The 19,906-nt window shown below is 38.5% G+C and overlaps 1 protein-coding gene across 8 annotated transcripts in view; it reads left to right on the plus strand.

The window, feature by feature from the left end:
- Window positions 1-19,906, plus strand: part of vav2 (vav guanine nucleotide exchange factor 2) — a 158,246-nt gene that overhangs the window by 91,612 nt on the left and 46,728 nt on the right. For all 8 annotated transcript variants that reach the window (XM_086096725.1, XM_086096731.1, XM_086096727.1 and 5 more), the window contains exon 3: window positions 15,737-15,795. In XM_086096725.1, coding sequence (XP_085952851.1) covers window positions 15,737-15,795 — 59 coding nt within the window. The remainder of the gene's footprint in view (window positions 1-15,736; window positions 15,796-19,906) is intronic.

The raw sequence follows: 19,906 nt of genomic DNA on the forward strand, positions 1-19,906 counted from the left end.
GTGGAAGGTTACCGTCAGGTCACTGGTGTTACTCTGATATTTTCAACACCTTTTACGTATAATACCAGCACTAGTTTTCATTTTCATTTGCAATTCTAGCATTTGAGATATGTTATCCAATAATCTAACACCATAACTAAGTTATGCAATCATTGAAATTCTACTTTGCAGTTATTTGTTAAGGGCCAGTAGCTTGGTGTAGAATGGCCTCGAGCATACACACGGAATGTGTCTTGTATGATCCAAGAGATGAAGTTGAACGTCTCCCTCCTACCCCGGGCTTATTCACACTTCGTCTCTGTCAGCGATGTGTTAGATGGGGAGAAATGTCACTCGTCCCCACATCCACCTTAGCATTTGGATTGATTTGAATCTTTAAACAGTGGATGTACCTCCTCTACACTAACTCTCTGCCATATCCACCACGTTTGTTTGCATGTGACCATGACTCGCTATTTTTGTTGGACGCAGACTCGCCCTAGCATGCCGAAGCAAAAATGCGGCATTTTGAACAAAATATGTAGTCTTGTGCTGAATATGCTCATGTGGTTGACACCCTAGTTGCAAAAAAATTGTGTTGATCCATCCCATATGGGCAGAGAGTGAATAATTGATATGAAACTGGCCTATTTACATTTATAGACATTGTGAGCACCATTAGCCAACATGTGGTGTGGACGTATTTCAATGTATACTGTGCTTTGTTAAAATGCCAGTGCTAAATAAATATTTTATAATATTATTATAATTGTTGTTAATCATAATAAATGCAATGATAGCAAAAAACTGGCATCATTATTTTTCGGCGTTTCGGTTTTCGGCCAAGCATTTCTCATTTTCGGTTTCGGCCAAAAATGGCGGCCAGTCCAGGGTGAGCACCACCTCTCACTTACCCTGCCTTCACGTGCTATGGGAATGATGGACCTTACCACTCAGAAACTCCTAATTACGACCAAGTTCAGTTCATGTGATTTTGTTGTTATAGCAAAATTGCGTATGCTATGTAATTGTGTAGATTCTGCTTTGCTAGCAGACGGTAACCTCGGAAACTTGGATATCAAAATACATTTCTAGTTATCCAGTAGATAATACATGAGTGGGCATTCACGTGCAATTTTCTACTCAACATGTGGCATTTATCATAATTTTCGATACCACATGAAGGCAGCTTTAGAGTCAGCTGAGAGAGGCTTCAGTTACCCGAAGGGGTGTGTTAAAAAAATCGATATGGTAATATATCGTCACGGGTCTCTTTACAATGCACATATCGATACAGAGGCGTCAGAATCTATATTACACATCCGTTGTGCAGTGCACATTCATTTCAACTAAGCCCGGTGCTGGTGGTAAACCGGAAGCGCTGCTAACATTACAAGAAGAAAATGTTTTTGCCATGCAATTCCAACATAAGAAAAATATCGTTTGTATATACTTATAATTGTTTTTTTGTTTTTAATAAAAATGTATGTAAAGTCATGTCAAATATTGGGATACGTCTCGCCTTGAAGGCTATGTTACGGGACACACGTGTATCACGATACGTATTGTATCGTGATGTTGTTGGCAATACAAAACAGTGCAAGGAATGAACGTATGGTTTGATTGATCTTTGCAATATTTTGTTACTCTGCACATTCAATGTATTTTATGTTTTACCTCACCATCTTGATTATATTTTTGTGTTTCTCAGTGATTTATTTCCGATATAAATATGTATATGTGATCTTAAAAGTTATGAGCGTCTCTTGTTTATCTGTCAAGAACTTGAAAATGTATTTGGAGGGTTTCGGTGAGTGCGGATTTTAATACTTACTACAGAGCTGATATGATGTTAGTTTCAATAAGATTGTATTTGCATGGTTTCATTCGGTTTTCACGTTTCGTGTCCATGAACAGTGGTCGCACTCACTCATAAATGTGAAGAGGTGGGACTGTCAAAGCATTTTCATGATGTGAAAGCCTTGATTTACTTATTCCGTGCAAAACTTGCTTTTAATCAAATATTCAGATGCAGTATTGAACAGAAAGCCTCCCAGTGATTTAGATAGCCTCACTTTGCCTTCCATCCATCAGGAACATTAGGTGTCCCGGAGACCGGCTTCTAATAGCAGCAGAGTAAAGAGGGTAGATCCACTAATGGATCCTTTTTGTTGCGTTAAAAAAAAGTCACTGAAGGCATGCTGAACTGAAGGCTTTCATTTTCCCTTTTGAACAACAAGTGGTTTGTCTTTCATATACTGTACTTGTATTGTAATTAGTTTTTAAAAATGTGATTTTGAAGTAGGTCACAAAAAAAGGCATTTACAATGTTGAAAGAAAATTAAAAATTCTGTATGAAGTGTCATATTTGGAGCCCCAGCTTTATTACCAGCTTGCAATAGATTTGGATATGCCCTACTAATAGTGTACTGTAGGGGTGGGAATTTTTGACTCAAGATTCAATTCGATTCGATTCCGATTTTGGGGTCTGCGATTCAATTCAGAATAGATTTTTTGATTCAGAATAAATTTTCGATTCTGAATGATTTAATTGACAATGATTTCTGCTTCAATTTGTAGATGTGCAAAGAATCGTCATGATCTACTCCAGTCTGAATTGCTAATGCTAATTAGCGCGCTACTCGCGGCACTTTTGTCACTCAAAAGAACGGCTATTCATACAAGGCACTTCAGGAATGTATACAGAGTAGCATCTTAACATTACTCACCGGCATATGCTCTTCTTACGCTGTAAAAAAAACTTTATTGCCATAATTAGATTGTGACTTTTTCCTTCTATGGCTAAAACTTAACAGTCTATTAGAACACGCGGAAACCACGCTGCCCCTTAGTTGCCAAATCAACATGAACAGCGCTCCCAATAAAGGCACACACAAACAAGGGCAATACAGTATAAAATAATTTAAATAAAATCGATTTGGGGACTTTTAAAATTTATTCTGAATCATACTAAATGAGAAACGCGATTCTTACGAGAATCAAGTTTTTGGCACACTCCTCGTGTACTGGATACAATATATAAAACAGTGGTTCTTAACCTGGGTTTGATCAAGCCCTAAGCATTTTGTGAGTCAGTCTCAGGGGTTTGGCGGAGGTCAATACACACCTTATTCAAAAAAAGGAAAGTGGTCCGACGAATATGTGTAATATGAGAAAATAACTATGGTATTCCACAGGGTTCCATTCTGGGGCCTGCTGTTTTCATTGTACCTACTGGGTTCCATTTAAGAAAAGAGCTGTGGTTATTTTAAAGTACTTCGTAAAAGTAGAGTTGAGTTGAGTAATGGGAGTCAGCATCCTAACTGCATGATTTGCAATGCCAAGTCCAGCACAACTAGCCATCTAGCAAAACTGAAGGAACACTTTTTATTTAATTTTTCAATAAAGGGTTCTGTGAATGCACAATAGAAACTGGTGGGGTTCCGTACCTCCAACACGGTTAAGAACTACTGCTCTAAGTAATGAGGACAAGCAGTGTATAATTTTTTTTTATATGTACAGTAGGGGTAAACATGTCTATTAGTGTGTTAATGTGTATGAAGTGCTTTACATTTTTGGCAATGATGACTTGAAGAAGGGATTTGATTCATTTATATATCTGAACTGCAGTGAGTCAGATTAAAATCCACTGGTGGGTTCATCAACCAGAAATAATACTCCTCGACAGATAGCAGAGCAGTACATGTATTCATTGGCGGCAAAGACATCCACTCGTCTATGAAAATCGACACGGATAAGCTTTGCAATCCGGAGGGACTCTAACTCATAGAATTTGGGGCACAATTATTCTGCAGGAATACGAAAAAGACAGCAGTGGCAAACAGAAGTTGATTCAAACCTTTATTTGTGTTCATTATCTTGACGATTTAAGAGTTAACATTCAGTCTATGCAACGTTAAAAGTTATTATTGTTTGAGAGCAACTTGGTTACTCTACGCCATTAGTGGTGCTAAATGTGCAATAGTGAGAAGGAATTGATCTCCATTAAAAGCACCCTATCTTTATTAGCGGCAGTGATTTTAACAAGCGGTAAGAAGTATGAACAAATAGTTTAATTACTAACATAAAATAACTGGCATTGAAATTTACATTAGGATTTTGGTGATACTTAATCTTTTAGTGTCTATTCAATTTTTGCGACTCTATTATGTTTGAGTGAACTAACCCAGATAAAGATAAATGCCTTTTAATGGCTGATTACATTGTATTGCTATTAGTTAATCATTAAGCATGTTACTAATAGTTGAGGGAATGCTGGAAGCCCACGTTCATACTGACCATCATTACCAGCTGTATTTTACTTTTTTATTTTACTGCATTTGGTAAATTGTCTTGTGCAGTAACCAGGAGGTTGCGGGTTCGAATCCCACCTCCGACTGTACATTGCAAATATATCCATGCAATTATGCTAAGGGTTATAAATGTATACCAACTGACTATCATAGTTCCACTTTTCCATGTAAAAGAATGGAGGGTATTGCATGCCTAGGTGGCGCTATAGAGTGATTTATGTTATTTTTTGCATTTTTCCATTGGTTATCATTCGTTCCACTTTTCCATCTAAATGAATGGAGGGTACTGCATGCCCAGGTGTCGCTATTGAGTGATCTTGTTTATATTTTCCCATTGGATATCATTAGTTCCACTTTTCCATCTAAATAAATGGAGGGAACTGCATGCCTAGTTGGCGCTATTGAGTGATTTTTTTGGGGTGTGCATATTTTCCATTCGATATCATTAATTCCACTTTTCCATCTAAATGAATGGAGGGTACTTTCAGACAACACTTTTCCATATAAATTTCAACTTGCTTCAAAAATTCAAAAAATTGTTCTTTTTATTAATTTATCTTTCAACTACAATTAATACTTTGTAATTTTCACCTAATTTATCTTTCAATTTACTTCATAAGCATTCATCTTAGCATTCAGATACTAGCATGCAGCTTAGCATTCAGCTATTAGCATTTACCTTCCAGCATTGCCACGCAATTTCTGTAGAAATTGCGCTTAGTTTAGTTTAAGGGTATGTTTTCTCTAAAAACAAAATGCTTTAATATCCTGACTTGAAGTTCAATTAACTTCTTAACGTCTGCTTAATTCAAACTTGATGTTCATATTTATAATGCTAAACCCCAATTATTATTTTTTTTGGTGATTCAGGGGTTTATGTTCCCCCATCCCCTTATCTTCTCAAGCAGAGGAGTGTGGGCAGATCACCTCCCCCAAAAGGGCAACTGGATTACGCCTTTTGGTTAATCCCATTTATTCTCTCAATACTCTCGCTTGGACAGTCGTGTACTGGGCAATCAAACCAGGCGACTAAGGTGCTGTGATGTGATAAGGATGTATAAGTATAGAAGTATTAGCCTCATCAACACGGTACTCACACATTATAGGAAATCCAGTTTCCTCCCATGATCCCCAGTTTGCTCTTTAACACTATAACCCCCTTAAACCCTTGTCTCACCATACCCCCAACAGCTTTTTTCCTAGGGATCAACTCTGATGTACACCACGCAGTGGACTAATCTAAAATCCCATTTCAAAAATAGCAACAAAATACAAAGGGCTGTTTTCAAAGCAAGTTAAGGTCGGTATTGAGTTGATGAATTGTTCAATTGTGTGCCACGACTCCCTGATTGGAAATCATCAGCTATACAGTGCCAACAATATTGCTTGTATACTAGTATAACAGTTGACAGATTTATGATTATGACACCATGTTTCATTATTGATTATTGCTGTGAGTTGAGTTAAATCACTTATAATAATAATTGCACACATTTTGCTTGTAGTGACAGCAGTTTTCCTTCTGTCCCCCCCCCTCAACAACTGGCGAGCAAAGGCTGTATAAATAGCTAATGGATTGGCTGAAAGCAGCCAGCTGTCTGCTGTTGAACCGTGAGCTGCACATGTTTTATGGCAACCTCTGCAGTGGCACCACAAAGCATTAGATTTTAGATTACATGTAAGGCTACATTGTTGCTACCCTCTTGTTTCCTGGTTTCAAAGCATGATTTATAGAAACAATTATACTGGTTACAATTATGGTAATTTTTGTTGCACAGAGATTGAGATCAACTCAAAAGTTCTCGCTCTCGGTAAAACTAATCTTAAATCCTAAATAAGATGTAGTCTGATAACAGATTCATTCTTCAAATAATTAATGAAGAAACAAGCTCTCAACGCCCACACACAGACAATTTTCAAAAGGAAAGGATTCCTGAAGAAAATATATTTGCGGGTTTGTTTTCTCTCTGTCACATATTTTTCAAGGTAACCAACCCTCTGCAGCTTGATATCAGTCCCTCATACTGCTTTGGCATCTGTCACTGTGCCGTGATCAAACTCTTTTGAACATCAAGCGAGCCAGACATCATCCTTTCACAAGTTGATTGCAACACCCGAGCCTCTCATTGACCTTGACTCGAACTCTTAACCACACATTTGTGGATATTATTTTGACATCCATGTGGCAGACATCTAAAGAGCCGCTGGTGTATTATCCTAAGAACAGATCAGGGCAATCATTTGTAGAAAAAACTAAACAAACTTAAGCTCTAACCCACTAATTACGTCTCTCGGGTTTCTTGCGCAATACGGCAACACTCATCTTTATGTGTGAATGCTGAAAACATTCACACATGTTATTGGGATTCTTTGTTATTATTATAGTTCTTTTCACTTTTTTGACACATTTGATTTACAGTGTCGCCTCGCTATAACGCGGTTCACTTTTCACGGCCTCGAGAAAATGTAAATGCCTAAATGAGAAAAGTGTATCAACTTTGTGGTGAGGGGTTTTAGAGCCTTAAAACATTTATAATAAATGTTAAACATAAAGCTAACTACTACGCGGATTTCATTTATTGTGAGCATTTTTTTTAACCTAATCCCAGCAAAAAAGGAGGGAACACTGTCCACCATTAAAATGTCAATATGCTCCAAAAATTCATGCCTCACAGGCTTGTGTTTTTCTCATTCACATATTTACAGATTTCTCACAATTTAACATTTTATATTTAAAAAAAAAAAAGGTCCCCATTCATGTTCAATGGGATATATATTCAACTTTCAAAGTCAGCATGCCACTCCCTTATATACCACTGCAGTGGAGCAGTTTTTAAACTGCATTTTACAGTGACCAAGGGGTTGGTGGTTCAAATCCCAACTCCCACTGTCAAATTTGTCCAAAATGAGCCATACATTGATATGCATATTTACTATCACAACATACATTACTTAATCACAAAAATGTGGATTAAACACATCAAATCCACATTCATCCTCAATGTCAGCTTTCAGTATTATACCACATTATTCAATAAAATTGCATACCATGTCACAGAAATTTACAAGCCCAAGGAAATGCACAGGTGCAGCTCAGCGCGCACAGATAAATGTATCTAATATAAGCAACATAACGCTTTGTGTTTGATTTGTCTACGGCATGCAAACACACACATTTTTTGATTACCATTCCCTTAAGCGTCTTGAGGTTCTTTGAAAGGTGGATGGATTATTATTATAAAGTCCACTTACTATCCAATCGTTAAACTTAAATCAAATCCTAACATTGGAATATCTTTTTTTCCTCAATGGGGGCATATTATGGAAAATTGACTTTTTAATTTCGTACACAAATAGTTGGGTATCCGGAGTGCCTGGTCACCAGTTTTAGTATAGATTAGCTTTACAAGACGCATTTTGAAGATGTGCTAGCTTGTACGAGGTATTGTAATTTCAAGATTTCACATGGTTTAGAAGTAGCTCAGGTAGACAAAAATACATTTTAGTTTGGTTATGCTAATTAGTGATCTTTTTTCTTTTTTTTTAATTATTGCAGTTCCTCCCACAACGTCCAATCCCCCAATGTCCACCTGTTTGACTCCGGGATTAACTTCCCTTAACACTCATCTCCCTGATGCATGCGTATTTGCTAATATTGCATGCCCTGCGGGATCTAATGCACCATTGATTTGCGAATGTGTCCGCACAAGCTTCACAAATGTGTACACTATGCGCAGCACGTTGACCTTTGTGTGTGCTGATACTGTCATGGCTGAATGCCATGTATTACTACACAAGTGCACACCGGTGAGCGGGTTTTGTGTGTGGCGATGTGGCGTGAAATGAGGCAGGTCACGGACATGGCTGCAGCACATTGGCAGATGTCGTCTTAGCCGATACGATCTATGGAGTACTATTTACACAAATTAGGCACCGTTGCCCCTCTGCCTTCAAGATCGAATCAATGTTCAAGGTCCTAAAGCTAAACAAGCCTCAGATTGATCCGCGGCACTTAATAACATCAATAATTCATATTACTGGATGTAGGAAGTGTGCCCAAAGTCATCTACTTTATGTGAACATACAGTTTCTATCTGTGATGTGAGTTCTGTCTGTAAATTTTAAGTGTGGACTGAGTGCCCTCTGTTGGCTAGCAGTAATTTCATGTGGCACCAATGTTAAATGGAGTCTTTAGGTCAACAACACTCCTTTTGGCCCGTAGGCCAGACCAGGGGCTTTTCTTGTACAGTGAAATGGGCTGTAATCAAGCGGATAGAAGGTCTGCTTTGAGGGGATTTAGTGCAATGTGGCAAGTGCCAATCTGACTGCAATCAGGATTTATGCAGGAAAAAGCGGCTGATGGCATTGAGCAACTTTTAACATGACACAACGATTGGAGACTAATCAACTTGGCATTTGTCACAGGAAATGTTTGCAAGGGCCTTTAGTGGATGCATTGGACTAAAACAACTCCCAATGGAGTTTATGCTTACTTAGACGGTTTTACTTAAAACCCTGTAGTATTCAGAGATCTGTTTTTAATGCGTTATAAATATTTTAAGATCATTGCTGATAATGTGAAAAGTCAGAGAAATATGCATTACTGAATTTTGGAGATATAAAATGTTCCCCGATGTCGCAATTTAGAGCAGGGACTATTTAGACGGAAAATTTTCGTGACGAAAAAAAAAATTCGGACGAAAACTCAAATAGAAGCCAATCATTTAGACAATAACGATAACTAAAATTAACTGACAATTTAGTCAATGACTAAAACAAAAATGAAAACAATACAGTGACAAAAATTCACACAACCCAATCAGAAGGAATGAAACGCGGGTGGGAGAAAAGAACCACTCAACCATTCATTGTGCAGCTGTAAAATTAATCTCATGCAATTATGCACTTTTTTTTATTTAGGTGAAAACTAAGTTATATTGTTGTCAGTTCATTGAAACAATTATTAAAGACACCGTTGTATTAAATGTGTCTTGCATATTAAACTACTGTTACAAATAGGTGTTATGTTTCTGTATAAAAATTGAAATATATGCTGAAGGAAAATAGACTAAACTGTCAATTTAATCGACTAAATTGCTCTTTTTTCGTCGACTAAAATTGGATTAAAACTAAAATACAATCAGATGACTAAAACTTTATTAAATTTTAGTCAAAAGACTATAACTAAAACTAAAATTTCTTGTCAAAATTAACACTGATTCAGAGAACAGCTTGGTGTAATTTAGAGCCTGTCGCCATCCGTCAGTTGATAGGCACCTGTTAGCTAACGAGCTAGCTGGTGGCTAGCGCCGCTTTTTCGCGTGGTGGGATACATTATAGCCACCGGAGGCTTGAAAGGGACAGTGGGTAATATTTAGCGCCATCTAGTGGTGAACTAATAATTCATTTATTTTAAAACCCCACTATTAATTTATAATAATATAAAAAATGTATATGTTCTATCACATCGTGCATTTTTTTTTAATGTAATCGTAGATTTAGTAATCGCTAATTATATTACATCACGTCACACCTTACAGGAGTCTGGAATGTTTTGCTGCCATATTTCTGCTATCGATACCTAAAGGTGAAGAATTCCCAAAAGTAGTTAGCCTCTTGTGGTGCTTGCAGCTCGCGTTCGACTGCCGATTACCTTCCACAGCTGGGGCCTGCAGGTGGTCTTTGTTGAGTCCCGTGATTCGGGATCCTGCCGCTTATCGACCTCTGCTTTGCTCTTGTTAGCTTTTGCTAAGTCCTGCTCGCTGGGCTGCTCGCTCACTCCGAATTGGTGGTAGCCGTGTGAGGTGTGGTGTGCTTCAAAATCGTTGCATTGTATTAGTTCACCACTTGATGGCACTAAATAATACGCACTGTCACTTTAAGTGGATATATTTTCATGGATTAAACTTGTAAATTGTGTGCAGGCATAATAAAGTTGCTAGATTAAGTAACATCCATTTTTTTCAGCAGGAAAATCATCTTTTTGTGGCCTTTGTACTATGAGGAAACACACAGAATATGTTCATGACAAATCATCTTAATGCTTAAAACCAAACTATGAAAGTGAGTTCCAAGCGAGAGTGTGAGAGACCAATGTCAAAAAAGGCAACGTTTGAAAGCCAAAACTCCCAAAGGCAGTGGGATAGTGGGACACAAACACATTGGGCTCAACCGTTGCTCCTCTGTCTGTCGATTATTTATGTTGGGCATGCAGGTTTCCCACTCAGCCATCTGTTCTCAGCTCTTTTGCCGTATTCTACATTCCACTTTGGCAGGCTGGCATAAGCAGACGAACTAGACCGATGCTGTTATCAAAGTGTGAAGACTTCATAAATATACCACGCCATCAAGGCGTGAGCTATTGGAAGAGAAACCGAATGTGGAAAATGGAAAAGCAGAACGGATGACGCTGGATTACTTCCAACACGTGCGTCGATTTGTGCTGCTAGTGCCATAACTGTCTCCCCCAAAAAAAACAAAAAAACATTGGTGGCTATGATGGACTGCCAGTAGCTCTTCTGGTCATCTTTTTCAGACTGAAATCGGATATAATGAGACGTATTTGCCCTCTGACTTCATTTGAGTCAGACGAGCACGAATGCATATTTGCTAAGGCATGTCCCTGAATATCGTCTGGTTGGTTGGACAACATTGAGCGGTTGATTGTCTCTCCCTGGGACGGAGAACACATGTGGTCGATCAGGCAGCATGGAATGGTGGAGTGTGTTTGCAAACACTTGGCCGCATCGTATAGTTAATTCACACGACCCTTTTCCTGTCATCCTATTTCCCACTGACTCATACAGTAACCATGTGATACCGTTTGTGACACCACCACAACTGAACCCTAAAGTGAACCCTCGGAGAACCAGTTAAAGTCTGACCACATTGTTGGAGAGTTACATCTTTGCATGCTGCCGTAATGTAAGAAAAAAGGAAAACACTTTACATGTGACTTTAATTATGCACACGGTCAAATGTGGGTGAGGGGAATTGCGATGGGGTTACGTGTTGGTTGATAAGGTAAAGTATTAGTTTCGGCTTTGGAAACCCAATATTTCCCTCTGTTGTGTGTCTTTTTCTATATTCCTAGAAGGGTAAAAGAAGCTTTAGTCTCTGGCTAGCCACAGCGTTAAGACCCCCTGGGGAGAATGAGATGAGAGGGAAATTAATAATGTGTAAAGACTCCCTGGCTTTGGCTAAACCAACGGATCAGAAAAGGGGTGTGGCGAGTATATTCGAGGTGGGAAGGATCACAGAAACTGAGGCGGACAGAAAATCACAAAAAGTAATGTGACACCAAAATGTTTATTGAATAAATGACCTCGTGAAGGATGCTTTGTTGAATGTAAGTGAGAGCATTGTTTTTACTTATCAGCTTTCTGGCTTCATAGTATTCCAAATTAACGTCATCTCAGCAGAATTTTAAAGGGATTTGATATTTTGTCTTGTATGGTACATCTGGAACAGTTTCCAGCAAAAAGCCTCATCGCCTTGTGAGAACTGCTGGAGTGATTTCCAAATGATGGCAAATTCTACAACAGTTTGACAAACATGCCACTTTTATTGTTTACTGTAGTTATATTTGAATACACTCATTAAATCAAATACATACATATTAGTGACTGGACTCTTACTCCAAATTAGCATCTGCAAATTAGTTTACCATTTAACGACAGAATCTTGAATCAATTTAAATGGGATTATTACTTGCATTTATTTGATCATATTGGTAAATGGAGGACTCTTGTATAACACTTTATCTACACAATATTTTGTCCAAAACACTTTACCAAGCTTCATCTTTATTTATTATTATTATTATTTTTACATATCGGTGTGTACCAAGACTGTATGTGGCCGACGCTTTAAGGCGGCCGCATTAACCTATGGAAAGGTTTTCCTAAAACCAAACGTATCATATTAAATACAAGACATTTTGAGCCCTTTATTTCATGAGTATAATTTATTTTTCCCCCATTAAATCTCTGACATATATTATCTGACATGTGCATTGCACGGATAATACATTAGATGGCAGTATCACCCAGCCGACCTTGCAAAATTGCCTCAATTGAGAAAAGGAGACAACCTATACTTATTAACAGTGGGGAATGTTCTTTCAGATTTTCAGAAATACTAATATATTTGATATATCTGTTTATTATTATATGTTTGACAGGTATAAATGTAGAAAAGTAAAGCGTTGTGACCGGATGTATCAAATATGACACAAATCAAAAGTCATATGTAATCAAAAGTCATATGTGGAAGTTTATTTTTTTTAAATTAATTGTTTGTTCAATAAATACTCTATTTACAAATAATCTGATTTTTCTCTCATATTTCATGGTTCAGGCTTTATAGGGTTAAAATAACTTACAGAATCCCTCCCCGTTTACTAGGCAACGGCAGAATCCAGGATGTTTTTCTACTTTTGGTCATGTTGTAAATCGATCCATGGCGTCCATCCATGTCGTGTCTGTCGTACTAGCTAGCTAGTGCTAAGCTAACCTAGGTAAGTTTGTCTCTCCGGTTAGCAAACTCCCTTCATGCTAGGACAGCGTCAGAGGCCGACAACAAATTAACGACAAAGGCATTGAAACACTGCCTAGATCGGCTTTGTTGAATGAACAGAATAAAACACGTCCACTTTGTCTTCAGTTAAAAGTATCCCCAATTTGAGACAAATAATGTAATCATCATTTAATCACCTGTCACAACGTGACAACACATCCTACACATTCCCGGCAAACAGATTGCAAATTAGCATTTCTTGTGACGTCACAAGGCTTAAGAACAAAGCCCCAACATGTCCATGACATGCCTTTCACATCAAACTCGGATGAAAAATTGATACTGTTACACTCGCTTAACGCCAAGGATGCTCAAGATTTAATTTGAATAGACTTTTCCCTGCGATATGTGTAAGTCACCCTAACACGCTCAATGCTGGCACGCTCAAGTCTTGTCACCTCGGGCCAAGCAGGCTTTGGCCCTGCTCTGACCTCTCTGGATCTACGCCAGCAGATTCACAGCCCAGCTGTGGTTAGCCTGATCTGATCATCTGCCTGTCTGTCTAATTTAAATTCTTGCCGTTTGCGGCATGCCTGTCAGTCCTTTTGGAGTTTGAAAGTGTATTGTATTGTCTCCCGTCAACATAGAAAGATGTAAAACAAATATTGTACTATTAATAATAGGGGAATTGGGCAATGACTTTATCCATCATGGTAAAAAAAAGCCTCATGGGAAACTTTGGAAGGAATCAACTACTAGATGGTTCGATTAGTCTTTCGCCCCTATACCCAGGTCGCATGACCGATTTGCATGTGCTGCTTTGATCGTAGCTTGATGACGATGATATTGTGGCAATTTTAATATACCTGAGCAACAAAATTCAGCTCACTTGCATAATGGTATTTCATGTAGAGGTGGACTGGTCCCATTTTGGAACCATTAAGAATGAGCATGACAATTACACGGGTTTAGCCATGCCGAAATAATCGCTGAATACGATGCCAGGTAAATGCTTAGTTAAGGTTCCGCTCCCTCGTTGGATGCGCGTGCCATTAAATGTGTGATAAATACATACTCAAACCTCCTCGAAAACAGCTTGTTAAACATACAATCAACTTGCATCAGGGCACTCGAGACAATTAGCACTGAAGTGGCGTTCTTTGCTTTTCACATTGAACGATCAAAATGCTCCCAGCTTTGAGATGCAAGCATTGTGTGTTTAGTGACAAAAGGCTATGTATGACACACCTGCCGGGTAAGAGTGGTTGAGATAACAATTTTCTCCTTTTGGTTGAGGAGGCATCTGGCATTGCCACGGTGTTGTAAGCCGAAACACACCCACGAGTGGTTAATGAGGCGTCAGAGGCAGGGTTTCTGATCTGGAGGGTCTGTGTGTGTGTGTGTGTGTGTGTGTGTGTGTGCGTGCGTGCGTGTGTACGTGTGTGTCTGGTGCTGATTCCCCCCCGTCATCCTGAACTTGGCATCTGTAGACCGTGCAAGCACGCCATCTGTAGTCCTCAACCATAAAGGAGCTCTTGCATGAAAAATAAAGGGAGCATTCAATCATCTGAAATGAACATGAACATTTTAACCATGTACTAAATTACTTAGAGCAATTGAGCACAAACTAAACCAGAATACGCTAACTAAAAAAACAGAAAGTGAAACAATTGTGCACGAACACTTGCAATCTACAATGTAATTTCTCCTCTGAACAATGCAAACTTTTGAAAGATATGCATACAGTAGTTCATCATCAATATTATATTCATTCCCCCGACAGAGAAATATCATAAAACTTGAGTAAAGTGCGTCACAGCAATAAATAAAGCAATAGATATGACAATCAACAAAAAGTATAAAAGTCTCAAATCTACAAATCAACCCTTCTGGATTACATACAACTGAATCAGATCATCTATCTCTAAAATGAATTAATTGTGATTTATAGTTTGCGGTGATTTAAAAGTGCCGAGGCGACACAAACGCCTCTCGATATGATGCCATACAATTCTACCCCACTGCTCAACATGACCACAACACTGACAGTTTCAGGACAAAATGACGATTTTTACCTTTCTAAAAGCACAATACTCTATCTGACGTGCGTGGACATGATGCTGGCGTTATTTATGCTGTGATCATCAGCATACTATTCATGTCTGGGGAACTGCTGTATAAGGCATATTAAGGTCCAAATGTGAGCACACTGCATAGCAAGGAACAGCGTTCAGAGATACGCCAGGAGACTTTCAAACTATCATTCTGTAATGACAGATCAAGAATTCATGTCATTGTAATTATTTGTCAGGCCAAAATATCTTTCTATCTCCTTTGCAAATGTTTTTTGTGCGGCTGATCACAGTACAATTCTTCAATTAATTTGTTCAGTCACATTTGTTCGTTCAGAATGGAGTTTCCTCAATCGTAGATTCGTAACATTCGCCGTTTTTTTTTAATAAATATTGGTCTTTTTTTCTGCAAGATCATTAAAGGCGAGGCCAAGGACTGGAGAGGAAATGATGCATTCACTACCATCCTGCATTTATTACATCAATGAGATTAACTGGTGGTTGGCCGTTAAAGGCATTCCATGTTCAGTATATTGATTTTGGTGGAGGTTGCTGGTCATTTCTTTTTACTTTGCAATATGCACATTTGTTTTGTCAGTGTTTTAAGGATTATTTTTCAATTCAAAATCTCTTGTTTTTGTGGCTTATTCTTATCCATGTTGGCACGAGTCAACCTTTGCCCACAGCTTTTCCCGGAGATCGAGCATGTCGAATGTATCATTTGTTTTGTTTTGATCTTTACTGTATGTTTCAATTCTTTTCCGTATCATACATTAGCAAACGTTATATTGACTGCAGTGTGAATAAACTTGTTTTTAAGTGTAGTTGATGTGATGTATCGTCTCTTTGTTTCAGGTCATCTCCACTCTGTCAAGAATCTCCCATCACAGTATTGCACAAATCAAAGGCATCAGGTAAATCTAATTTTTAACTCTTCTTCTATTGAGTTAAGTAAGTAGGATTCTTTCTTTTACTTAAAAAAAAAAAAAAAAGAGTTGCAAATTAAATCTCTCAGAGAATGACCCATTTTAATGTGTTAATGAGTCATAACAAGTAACTGTTTTTGTGGCTCTAACATTGTGATGACTAGAGAACATAAAGTTTCACATCAATGAGATGAATAGCCTATGCCTGCCATTTTAAAATTAATTTACACTTAAGGCCAATTAGTGACTGTCACCTTGCTGGAGAAATCACACTAAGTCAGATGACTCCGTTGTATGCCGCCACCATTATTCTTATACAATAAAGAAACAGGCAAAATCATTCACACTTCTTTTATCAGCCCTAAAATGGGCTTCTGATTCCTCTTCATTTTCTCAAACGGCTTGGAGTTCCAGCACCACATAAAAAGCCATTTTATCTGTCTGAGTAATGAGTTGATGGCGCGCGCCCATTAGGAGCCACGCCAGGAAATGAAGGGAGAAGAGTGTGACACAGAAAGCGAGCTCAGGTCTCGTGCTATTAATAAACACAACTCAAGCTGCTGACTTGTGGCTGTTCACACTGCCTGTTTGCGTGAGGTGATGAAATTGATGATGTTTGACCGCGGTGGAAACTCACTTACATTGGCACTCTAATCCTGAGCTCCGTTAAATTTCAACAATTCACGTCTTAATTAATTTGTAAAATGTTTTTAACAGTGGAAATTCTCTAGATGCTCATCAGGTGTTATTATCACAGGTGTTGTGAGTCAGAATAGAGGGTAAGGTGCTTTAGTAATTAACTTTTAAATAAAAACAAAAGTTCTCTTTAACCAAGACCTGGGTAGGATATGGCCCAGGGGCCCAATTGGGGCCTTCCACAGTCTCTGACCGGCTCTCACAAAGTCATTATGAAGTCAAAATAAAATGTAAAAATAAGTGTGATGCTTTTATTTTGAAAGGAATGCTTTTATTCTGATTTATTTTGATGACAAATTATGCAGAATGCAGACATGTTTAACCTATGTGTACATTTTCCAACAATAAAAACAAATGCACTCTGGTCCAATTTAAACACTTTATTTCATCACCATTTCAGGCTTGGTGTTTTGCACATATTATTAAAACCAATCCAAAAATGTGTCCATCACCCAATTACAGTGCATTCAGCTTCTTATGACATTCATTTTAATTGTGTTGATAACAGGCAGCAGAGTAGAGCGAAAAGTCAATCAGCCAAAAAGAAAATGAGGCGAAAAAACGGATTAAGCAATACACTTTTATTAAGTTAAGGAGAAGTAATAATCATAATGTAAAACTGGACAACTGTTAAACAAAATGCAAAAACCACAATGCACTAAAGTGCAAAACCTCCACCAGGTTAAGCGAAGTGAAATAAAATGGCCGCCCAAGAGACAAAATGGAAACTACTGTACTCTAACCAACAGTACCAGAGAGAAAGCACAGGCACAAGTATATATATATATATATATATATATATATATATATATATAAAATACTCTCCAGTTTTATCTTCTCAAGGTGGGAAGTCTGCTGCCAGATAATTGCCCTGTTGTCTCAAATAATGCTTACAGAAAGCACATCAGGCGCCACATTGATCTTTAAAGTGACCAGAGAGCTCGTGGCTACGTTAAATCTCCCTGTATCAATGCCAGAGACGTCTCCATCGACATTCTGTCCGGGCCCATTGATCACACCTTTGATATCGGCTCAGTGCATTGTGGCCTTGGTAGTTCATGTGTCTGTCTTTGCGTTGGCGATGCCAGCTCTACTTGGAAAATGAAGGCTTCCTGTTGGCCTGCTGCCATCTGCTTTGTGCTGTCCCCTATTCCCGGCGGTGGAAATAGGCCTATGAAAAATTCTAAATAAGTCAAACGAAAACTGTATTAAGTCAATGAGTGCACTGACTTACTACTTTGTGTTTCATTATATTTTTTTTAAACTCCACAACTAATTCTGCTTTACGTGACAAAAACATGTTAATGTCATACATAATGTGGTCTATATATTGCATTTGGTAGGGTTGTGTATTTCTCCACAAAAGACGATTTGGTACGGTTTTCCATAAGCAAAACAATTCAAGGATGGCTCGATTTGAAAGTGGAAAGATTCGATAAGGTTTGACTCAGTGGGATTATGATTCGATTTGAGATGGCACAGCTCAATTCGAGTGCAATTTCTTTTTTTGCAGCCATTTCCTTCTCAGATACATCTCTCCAATGAAAGACGATTTGATGAGTATCTCGATATATTTAGAAGTGGAATGGTTCGATTCGATGCACTCGCATCTTTTAAATCAATAAACGATTTTCTGATTGAAAACGTTTTTTGTTACGCTTGTTCTCCGGTAAACATTCAGTGGTTGAGAAGAGGCCCAGCAAACGGCGGATTTTTACCCGGGATGGGAACCATCGCCGACGGGGTACATTTTTGAAAATCCTTGGTGTCCTGGAGGTCTTTGGGTATTTCCTAAACCCTACGTCCTACCGGGGACATACAGGCAGCCCTGGATTCGTCTCGACAAGACCTTTCCAACGGTGTATGGCCCGTCGGCGTCCACGGCCTTGCGTCCTGGATATAGAGCAGATAGGCCGGCAAATGCCAGATTTCATGCCCGACAAGGCTCCAGCGTTCTCGGGCGTACTCCGCGGGCCTCTGGCCATGCCCAGGAATGCTCCAGCGAGAATATAATTTCAATTGGCCGTCCTACTGAAATAGCCTAATCATCACAAAAACAGGGAATAATTTTGTCCCTCACTTTCAAGCAAGGACGTACGAGAAACAGATATTTGCTAGCTGGCTGTCCACAGGTTAGCAAACTTTATTGTTGGTTGAAACCTCTTGCGGCTCTTCTGCGATGTCTTTTTTCCCTCTCCCGGGTTGGGAGACTGACTTCGTAGGCACGAGCCAACTCCGAATACTGTAAATTCCAACATATTGGCAAATTTGTGGGCATGTGATTTTGTCATTTCACTCACCACGGAGCTGGTTAAATTAGTGTGTGTGTGTGCATCAACCTGCATCAGTCCTGAATATTTCCGCTTTAATTTTATACCTACACAGTGGTATAAAATCCTAATTAAAAAATATTTAATATTAAAATTAATAATAAAAATACCCCCAAATGTTTCTGCTCGCACCCTTGCGACCGCTCTCGTATGCGTCACTATACAGCATGCCAGCTCTAAAAGTTCATCGCTCGCCACTGATGTCTACAGAAAATTCTGTTACAAACCATTACATAAAAACTACTTCACCAGCAAAGGTGACTTTGAAGGAAGCTACCAGCCCGTATTTAAAAGCCCGGAAAGGACAGGGAATAAGTAGCAACGTGTGCAAGCTGGCTTGAGCTTTAGTGATTTATTGAGCGTAGCAGAAGCAAAGTTGCATCCAGGGACATGAAGCCTCTTCCATGGTCGCCTATTTGAGCCGTATTCCCATCTAATAACTACACCGCTGTTCTGCTCTCTGACAGTGGCTGATCAATGGCTAAGGCTCACTGCGCCTATGTCCTGCACACATGTGCCAACAATTCCCTTTATGCCGGAATTTACTGTATGGACAGTGAGGAAAATTCAACATGGTTAGGGGTTTGCTAAATTTATGGTATTAATCAAAAAAGGGCTTGGCAGTAAGAAAGCAAAGATTGCAAGAGTTTGGATAGTTGGATTACTTCATTTTCACAGCACAAATCACTTTAAGGAGGCCCTATATAACTTGGTCAATATAAGTATCATGTTGTATAACAAAACAACAGGCATTTAACGTCAAACAGGGGAAAAACTACATGTAAATCAGTTATGGATCACTACTAAAAAAAAATAACATATTAATCTGAATTTGCCATTTTAACTCAAAATAAGGCATTTATTTTTGCTGCAGATCAGAGAATATGAAATAATGGGAATTGCTATTTTAATCTTTATTTACATTTACTGGATGTACTACATACTAGTAAATACATGATATAATTTAGCACGCTTTAAGTACATGTTGACGTATCACTGTAGAATATATGCATAACATTTTTGCGAAACAATGTAAAAAAAAAGTATTTATATCGAGAATGCTAAATTGGGTA

Source organism: Leptonotus elevatus, chromosome 15 (genome assembly GCF_054856555.1).
Source record: "Leptonotus elevatus isolate MCC_2025b chromosome 15, RoL_Lele_1.0, whole genome shotgun sequence".
Classification (NCBI taxonomy): domain Eukaryota; kingdom Metazoa; phylum Chordata; class Actinopteri; order Syngnathiformes; family Syngnathidae; genus Leptonotus; species Leptonotus elevatus.